This window comes from Coffea arabica, chromosome 6e, assembly GCF_036785885.1.
Source record: "Coffea arabica cultivar ET-39 chromosome 6e, Coffea Arabica ET-39 HiFi, whole genome shotgun sequence".
Lineage (NCBI taxonomy): Eukaryota > Viridiplantae > Streptophyta > Magnoliopsida > Gentianales > Rubiaceae > Coffea > Coffea arabica.
This window is the reverse complement of record NC_092321.1, coordinates 2,604,536-2,614,028: the sequence shown is the minus strand read 5'-3', so window position 1 is coordinate 2,614,028 and position 9,493 is coordinate 2,604,536. Positions and strand designations below refer to the sequence as shown.

General features: G+C 38.1%; 1 protein-coding gene across 7 annotated transcripts; it reads right to left on the bottom strand.

Moving 5' to 3' along the window:
* Positions 1-3,964: 3,964 nt before the first annotated feature.
* On the bottom strand, positions 3,965-8,568 carry LOC113695030 (nuclear transcription factor Y subunit B-8). 7 transcript variants are annotated; one of them, XM_072054377.1, is made up of 8 exons: positions 8,318-8,568; positions 7,817-8,055; positions 7,264-7,393; positions 6,906-6,983; positions 6,728-6,766; positions 5,124-5,169; positions 4,345-4,395; positions 3,965-4,182 (listed from the first exon to the last, which is right to left on the bottom strand). In XM_072054377.1, exons 2-7 carry the CDS (start codon positions 8,044-8,046, stop codon positions 4,367-4,369), a joined length of 552 nt encoding a protein of 183 aa, XP_071910478.1. In that variant the 5' UTR covers positions 8,047-8,055; positions 8,318-8,568; the 3' UTR covers positions 3,965-4,182; positions 4,345-4,366. The 7 variants fall into 7 exon arrangements, 6 of the variants coding, with proteins under 6 accessions (XP_071910478.1, XP_071910481.1, XP_071910477.1 ...); XR_011816691.1 differs by having other exon boundaries at positions 4,046-4,182; positions 5,124-5,172; XM_072054380.1 differs by lacking the exon at positions 4,345-4,395 and having other exon boundaries at positions 5,124-5,172.
* Positions 8,569-9,493: the final 925 nt, after the last annotated feature.

Here is a 9,493-nt window from a genome sequence, read left to right as displayed (position 1 = left end):
AATCTCCTTGAGTTGGGGAACTGTCAAGGGGCTCCCAGCACCTCGACAGTTCCACACCAGAGCCTTCATAAAGACTTTGGAGCCCCATTAAGGTTGGGCTCCACCACCGTCAGCATTGTGATATCCTCAGATTCCATTGCCATAAGTTTACCCCTTTTCTGACCACTCTCCAACATCCCCACATTTTCCTTCCCCATACCTCCTTGCTTCCTCTTAGTAATCCTTTCTTGGAGCTCTCCTCCAGTATTCTGCTCACTGAGAGGCTTCCTTTTTCCCATCTCTTGAACCAACCTTTTCCAACCTCTACTCCCCTTGTATCTACCTGTGAGCTGTTGTCTCTCATTCTTACTGATCTTGCGACCTTCAGCTTCAACCTTAACCTCTGTCAGTTCACTACCTTTACTATTTCCTCCCATACTGCCATCAATCCACATCAAAACCCAAACCTCTAAGCCCACCTCCCCCTCAACAGCAATATCCTGCACCACTCCCTCAAGGCTCTCCCCCTTAGAAACTTCCCTTGGTAACCCATTTTCACCCCAAGAAGTCTTGTTCTGTAGTTCATCACACTCTCCCCCCACTCCCTCACCCCCAGACAAAGTTTGTATTACAATTTCTCCCCTCACGCACCTATCCAGCACCCTAGGCCCTTTGACAGTATCATCCCTACCACTAGATATATCCTCCTTGAACTCCTTATTCCCTCCATCAGATTGCCAAGTCAGCAGTAATTGCCTACTACCTTCCCTGTTTTCCTTCCCTTTACCCTGTTTCTCTCTATTATTCGAATCAGAGAAACTAGAGCTATTAAATCTCTTCCCAGGACTTCTGGAGAAGCTAGCTCGCAGCCACGCACCATATTGTGATTCCTTATTAATATTCACACATTTGTCCTTACAGCCTTTCTCACTATGGCCCATAATTCCACAACAATAACAGAAATCCGAACATTTTTCATACCTGAACTCAACCCACACAGCCCTCCCCCCCAGTCTTACTGTAGTACCCCTAAGAATAGGCAGATTGAGATTCATTTCCACCAGAACTTTAAGATGCTTTCCCTCTTTCCCCCCTCCAGACGGAACTATAACCTCACTCACATCGTTAAAAACTCCACCTATTTTCTTTCCAATCTCCTTAGTTACCCAATGAATCGGCAAATTCCACATTTGAACCCAGATCCATGTCTTCGAGAAAGCCGCAGAATCCAGCTCAATCCCTTCCCTCCAAGGGAGGAGAACCAGAGGAAGATTATCGAAGATCCAAGGTCTCCCATTAAGAATTCTAGTCATATCATGCTTGGAACTAAAAACAAATTGGAACAAGTTGACCCCAATCTCAATGACCTTCAGGTTTCTGGCGAACGGCCACATGTTACTGGTGAAGCTTTTAATTCCAGCAATATTAGCATTTTTCTCTCCCACCACCTTACCAATAATGCTCATCTTACATTCCTCTATTCCTTGAAACTCCTCCCCCCCATCCAGTTGGACTCCCTCAGCTTCCTTATCAGTTAAAACAAACTTCCTCAACACTTCTTCTAATTCCTCAGTCATTTGATCACTCTTTCAGGAAATCACCGCAAATATAGGCAGAAGAGCAGCTCACAGCCTGGATCCGAAGCTAAATCAGAAGAAACCTGTTCAAAAAAGACAAGACCAGCGAAGCTACCAAACAAGATAAGCAACCTGAAAAGGCAACAACACCACCAGCTACTGGAACTATACGGGAAAACAAAACAGAAACTAACAGAGAAGCAAACAGATACCGAGTGAACCAGACCTAAGTCAAAGAAGCTAGAAAAATTAAATGCAAAAAACTCAGCTACCTAGACCGGAACAAGTGGCTGAAGACGAAACGAGAGGAAAACAAATCCTGAAACATCATAGCTGCAGCTAAGAGTCATCATTATTTGCAGAAAGCGAGGTAGATCTCCGTTTTGCTGAAAAAGATAAAGGTATTGGGAAATGGTGAAGAAACGGTAGATTTGATTTTTTTAGAAAGTTGTTAGAAAGTGTAGAAAGTGTAAGGCTCCCACTAGGGGGATTTCGCTCTCTACCCAGAGAGAGAAAAAACTCTCATAGAGAGAGACCGGAGTTAATTTCGACAGTTTCTAATCATCACTTTTTTCGTCTATCATGCAGATATCGATTTTGATTAATTGAAAAAACAAAATTGATACATATGATTAATCGTTGTCGGTCCGATTTTTTATGGATTCAGTCCAAAATTAAAATAAATTAAACGAACTTATGCTCACCCCATACCAGCAGTTTGCTACTATCAATAATATATGACACTTTTGCTGCGGTTAGGGTTTTCTCGTATTGTTTTGTGATGCGTGATCATCTATCGGCTGATGCATGGACTCCATGGACGCGATTGAGAAAATCACGCCATCTTCCTGTGAGATTGCTTTCGGATGAAGGAACGTAATACACAAAACTAGCAAGAAGTAACGAAAATTGAGGTAATTATTATTAAAAAGAACAAAGGGTGGTAATGGGCCTAATGGCTCAAAAGCCTGGTAACTTCCTGACATATCGATAGGCCTATAATCGCTGGACAGATGGAAAGTCTTCTTCTTTTGTTAATTGTTTTTTGTAAGTTTTGAGGCCTATCTTAAATCAAAAGATAAAATTATAAAATTTTAAATATGAAATGGTGGAACATAAATATTAGTGACGTTGATGTCTGGTAGTTAGTCCTAATGTGCTTCAAACTTTTTTCAACAAACTACTATTCAGTCCTGTTCTTTTTATTGTCCTCTCATTTTATTACGTGATGCCATAATAAAGTTATTGAAGAAATTGGCTTATAGAAAGGTACTTCAAAAATGCATTTATTATGCAAACAAAATAATATTTAAAAAAGGAAGGCTAAATCACACTATAGTTTTTTTTTTTAAAAAATAATGATTATGTAAGATAAAAAAAGTAATTGAGAGTAATGCAAGATTTAAATGAAATTAGTTGGAAATAATTCGTTTTATGTTTTTATGGAATCTTTCCATTTTTAGTGATTTTATTGGATTGACAAGAATATCAAGGGTAAGAAACAAATAGTATTAAAGAATGTGAATTAGTTAAAATAACTAGTATTCGTGGCACATCAAGTTTAAAACACTAAGCTTTAAAAATTTTTCTGTAAATAAATATTAGTGAAATTTTGTTTTACGTGATATAATTTTATTCGAGTTTGAATAAATTTTCTATTTTTTTACTAATTTAGGTTTGCTTTACTAATTTTCCCTTATTTTAAAAGCAAAGTCAAAAGGTAGAGACACTGCAAACCGAAATGTGCTCTCCTTTTTGTAGCGTAATGTTCATTATCCAATTTGCCTTCATACCTTTTTTTTTCTTAGCAGTGAAGAGGTGAAATTTATCCTTTAATTCGTAGAGTCTCGACACAAACTGCTAGATCAAAACCTCCTTAGCAATTAACCTTTATATCTTGATTTGTGTCTCTCCCTTTCTCATCTGGGTGCCTTTAAAATCTGCTTCTAGCTTAACCCTCGTTCAAATACCATGGCAAACACGGGGAACAAAGAACTGAAAGCATAATTGGCGTTTAAAAAAAATAAAAAATAAAAAATAAAACTGGCTAAAGATAATATGATGATCATAAATGACCGAAAAAATGATTCCCTTGAGACGTGGACAAAGAATATGCTTCAAGACAAGAAAGCGTTGCGGAAACCGGCAAGCGCAGCTGCGCAACACAATTTTCAATCGATTTGCTATTTTTTCCAAGTTAAAATTCCTTATAAAGCGTTCCATCAACGCAGTCCCGCGTCCGAAGACTTGCGGGTCAAAATAAACCGGTTTTGAACACTCACTAAACACACCCGCAGGCGGAGTAAGCAAACATAAGCGATCCTGAGAGGCTCTTACAAAAGAGAAACCAGAGACATCTCTTACAAAAGCCCACAAAGTTCATAGCTCTATAAATAAATAATCAGACCTACTTGAAAAGCACCAGAGACATACATTTAACCAGAATATAGTACTAACACAGGAAAGCTAAAACCAGTTGTTACAATCAGTTCACAGTAAAAGCTTACATGTATTTATCTCAAGAACTGCAATGACGACTTCTAAGCACATTAACAAATGATCAAACAAACAGACGCAAAATCTACTCCATGCCTTGCATTTGGATCATTACATTCTGACCTCACCACTGCAAATTCAAACCAATAACATAAGCACCATTGAAAAGTTCATATATAATTTTCCATGAAGAAACTACTAGACATGCTGACTTCATACAAAAGCCATAATATCTCATGACACTACAATAAAGTGGATACTAACATTATTAAGAACGAAAGTAATTACTAACCCTTGAGATATAATGAAGTTGATTAATTAAGAACGAACATTATCCATTTATCTGAAATTTCAAAGACAGAATGAACATCAGTTCCGCTGACAAAGACATTGTCATGTCACCATCCATTGCTTAGACGTTTTACACACCTACTAAGCAAGAGTTATTTTCCTTTCCTAATTCCTTTGCCCTCTCCAAGTTTGATACATTACGCATTGATGTATGGTGATATGATGGATCCGTTAAACAGTAAATTGGCTGGAATTTATCTATCTACTGCACTTTCTAAGGGCATATGACATACATCTAGCACTTATCAACGGCAAGAAAAGGCTCATAGGCTGTGGTATAGATGCTCAAAATGCCATTCGAATTTTAAGACTCAGAACCTAAATCCACATGTATGCATATGCAGCCACTACAAAGCAACAGCCAACACAAAAAACCAAGAGGTAAGCTCCCTTATCTTGCTCCCCACAATTTTGGAGCTTTTCATGCCCGTAATAAGCAATAAGAAGAAAATAAACACATGAAACCTTCTGAATTTCATGGAACCAATAAGTTTATGCAGCTTCAAGACATGGTAGGAAAGCAATAGTTACATAACATGAAGAGAAATGTTGAGCCCTGCACATGTAACATTGCCAGAGATCCAAAAGGATTAGGCACATGGCTTGATTATCATTAAGTAAAATCAAAGTGCTTAATCATCCCATCAATAAAGTAAAAAAGGAATCAGCTGGACAAAAAGAAAAGTACTCATTTAGGTACAGTTAAAACTCCTTCGCTACCTTGGCTAAATTTCACTGGGGAGAAGAATTGGATGGTTATTCCCATCTACTGCAAAAGATAAGAAGCATCACATATATGATACAAGACAAATTTAAATTCTCCGTAGAAAAAATAATCAGAATTTTCTTTTTCTTTTTAATTTTTGATGGACCAGAAACTGCAAAATGCATCACTCCATGAGCCATAATAACTATTCATTCCCATGGTGCTTTTAAATCAAACAACAAACACAGATAGAAAGCAAGATACCAACACCATTCCCCACCCTCTACAAGCATTTGTGCCACCACCACCTTCAACCACTCAGTTCTCCAACAACAGTACTGACACCATCACCACCACAACCAATAAACCCCGCCACCATCAATTTCTACCACATCCATATTGACCATCACAAGAAAACACAAGATAATTTCCTCTTTTTTTTTTCTGTGATAAGTTTGGTGAAGACATTTATAAGCCATAACAGACCAATTGTACAAACAGAAATACCAATATAAGTCATATACATAGGTATAGTAACTCCTTGCCTCCTGTCTCATATCAGATAGTATCTTGGTAAGTGCCCAATCCTAAAAGGCATTCATATATAACCACAATGCCAAATCTCATCCACTTTCACATCTACGCATGAGCAATTTTGTAATATTTTACATGATTTGTAAACTATTTCACTTTTGTAAAAGTTTTATAGTTCACTTACTTAAGAGCACGCTTTACAACCTCAACTTTCTCTCTTAATCATTGTAAAGTCCAAGTTTTTCCAAGAAAATGAATGCACTTATTTACTGGGAAATCCCACAATGAATTTATGTGCATATTTTGAATTACATATCATACCAAACAGCAAACATAGCATGTAAAGCTCGGTGTATCCACAGCATGTAACATTTGGTGTGGCTAAGTCTATACAGCATTATTTACATGTCTACATTTTATGAAGTTATGATTCTGAGGAAGTACACCTTTCAACAACTAATTGCAAATGTCAAGCCTTATGCTGGCTCTAGAAATAAGCACATAGAAGAGGAGGCCAAATTCGAGTCATATTCAAGACATTGAGAAAAGGCTTTTCTGCTCATTAACTGCATGAAGCAAACTTACCCACAAATTATTATATAAATAAATAAGACAAAAAATAGAAAATTGCATGAAGGGAACCATATCAATGATATATACACAGACAGACACACACCAAATACATGGGCTATCTTTTACCCCCTCAAAAATTAACAGTACATAGAAATATACCCAACCAAAATATAGACTATAACTGAAAAGATTAACATTTTTTGACAATAAAAATATATAATTTCAATGCCACAGGAACTATACAAGAACTTAACCGATGAAAAACAATTCCAGAGCAAGTAACTGAAGTACATGCACCAAGTAGCAGTTGGATGCACTGGCCATATTGAAACATGAAACTCTCAATGATGCATGTGATGTGAACATAGTTTCCCATTTACATGCTGAATTTGGCAGCAGCAAGAAGTTTCCATTTAGCTTATGCGTACTTTTATGGTTTCAACAGATGCATGAGTTTATTAAGTTAATCTATGTGCAAGTAAATGAGAGAGAGAGAGAGAGAGAGAGAGACCTGAGAACTTCCATAATTCATGCCTTGAGAAAATGAACCCTGATGAGCAAGCCGAACACAGCACAGGGTATGTCAGTAAATTTTCCACACAATGTGTTGCACAGGCATTAAAAAACAAACAGCAAGCAAACCAGTGGAAGCTAGAGATAGAATTATGTTCCACATTGGCAATACCAACCTGGGGACTAGGCCCAAGTTGCACACCATCTCTTTTAGCAGGCCCGTCTGCACCCTTTGCTGACCCCTTTGTATCACCCTATAATGCACAGAAAACAAGAGAAATCCACCATAAAAGAAAACAAGCCACAGTTACCAGTAAACAAGGTAGAAGAACAAAAATTACAGAATAATTTTTAAAAAAAGCAAAAAAAAAATGAAGAGTCATTTACCTCCATCTGCAACAGTCAATTGGAACAATAACAGAAGAAAACAAAAATTATCAGTCACTAACTGCTCATAAGAATGCTTGTACAAGGTAATATGAAAGTGACAAAACAAACCATGTTAAGCAAAGGTACGAGAAGAAAGATGAGTACCTCTCTATATCTAGTCAAGTAAACCTTGAGAGGATCAATATAATCTTCAAAACCTAGAGTTGCCATTGCCCACAGCAGATCATCTCCATTAATAGTCTTTCGCTTCTCCCTCTGGCACTTATCACTTGCCCTAACATTTGAACCACCATAACTCTTTCAATCAACTTATGCGGTGGATACACACAAATGTACAAATAGTAACATGGATCGGGCTAGACAAGTTCCAAAACAGAAGTATAAACATTATGGGAAATCAAAATCACAGAGAGAAGAGAACAGTATATCATACGAGTTCATGTAAACCTAGGTAACGAATCAGGAAAATCCACTTCCAGACTCGTAGGTAGGTAGCTAAGTTTTTTAGACCAGCCGAAGTAGCCATGGGGACAATGAATGTGTAAAAGTAACTGATTTTTCATGACAAAAAGGGGGCTATGGAGATGCAACAAGAAGCTCCAGATTAGCCAAGGATGATCCGCATTCGGCTTAAACTACGGTAGGCAGAATTATGAACGAATACGAATAAAGAGAAGCATATAACAAAACGACGTACTCGCTGGTGATAAAGCTGATGAACTCGGAGACGCATTCCTGAACAGTCTCCTTGGCATCTTTAGCAATTTTACCGTTGGCCGGAAGTGCCTTCTTCATGATCCGACTAATATTGGCTATGGGAAGGAACCTATCTTGTTCCCGAACACCGGACCTTGGACTCTGGTCGCCGCTCTCGTGGCTCCCGCCGCCTGGACTCGCCGGAGTCCCACCCTGAGACGAATCAGCCATACCCAAACCCTAGCAGCGCACAACCATAAAAAATCAAACCAAAAAACCCTAGGTCTGGTTCATCCATAATGAGAATCCTACAGATACATCAAATTGCATGCATCTACATATCATTCACAGAGCGAGAAAGGAAGACACCGAAAACAGAGAGAAGGAGGGAGAGAAAGAGAGAGAGAGGGGAGGGATAGAAATTAGCACTGCAGCGGTTGAAGTGAAGAAGTTTGAATCGGGAGTTGGTGGAAAAAGAAAGAAGAGAGGAAAAGGTTGTTACCTGAGGGAGGAATGGAGAGTGAGGCTTTTATATATAGGGTGTAGAATTGGAGGAATAGATTATTTTGTTTTTGAGTTTTGGCGCGAGGGGAGGAGGGAAGGGTGATGAGGATGGAGGGAGAGGAGAGAGGGGAGATCGGACGCTGGAGAAGAAGGGAAAGAGGAGACGACTGAGATGAGAGAATTGGGATGGGCTTAGCCGCTTAGGTTTATCAACACCGTTGGTTGTTAGATGTCCTTTTAATTGAGGGCGGGGGAAAGAAGGGCGGGGGCGTCCCCTTTTTATCTCCTCTCCATTAGGAAATACGTAGGAATTTAGGATTTGATTCCGCTGCTGGTGCAGCGGCGATTAAAGTACTACTACTACTACTGTAGTGTACAGTGTACTGCCCCATCCTCTTTGGCCTCTATCTTCTTCTGATTCATAACACGTGTATGAGGCGTTAGTTCCGGTGCGGCCTTCAGACGTTGTCGTTTTCTCCATTTTCCTGCTTATTGAACTTTCTCTCCACCAAAATTTGGGACTTTTTGCTTGTTTGTAACACGGATTTTTTTTTTCTTTTCTACATTCATTTTCAGGTCTAGGATTGTAATCGAGTTTGAGTAGTTTGATAGACCCTAATGAGTCGAATTCGAGTATTCAGTAGCAAGATTCGAAAACTTGTCGAGCCATATTGAGTTTTTTAATTTTAATTTTTAATTTATTATTATTATCAAATTATTCTTGTGCCCACAAGAGTTGTTGAATTTACGAAATGTTTAAGATTGTATGAAATTTTTTAATTAATGTCTTTTCACTCAATTTTTGTAAAATAAAAATAAAATTCCCAAATCTTCTTGATTCGGGTTCGAGTCAATAAGGCTCGCTTTGACTCGAACCCATGTAAGTCGATCTTGAGTTCTACAAGGAATGTATCGAGTTCAAACTCCAGTACCCCAAAACAAGAAAAAAGATACCCCAAAAAAAGAAAATAGAGTACATAAATAATAATAATAATGACAATACTCATAAATAAAATAAGGATCCGTCTATTTGGTGTCCTAGCACAAAAAATTATTTTATCCGCAACGAAACAAATTTAATCCACAAAAATGTTGCAATTCAGCGAACGGATGGTAATCTAAAGCATTAATAATAGATTTACTTTCCTTTTTGAGTGCGTTCATTTGGCACCAA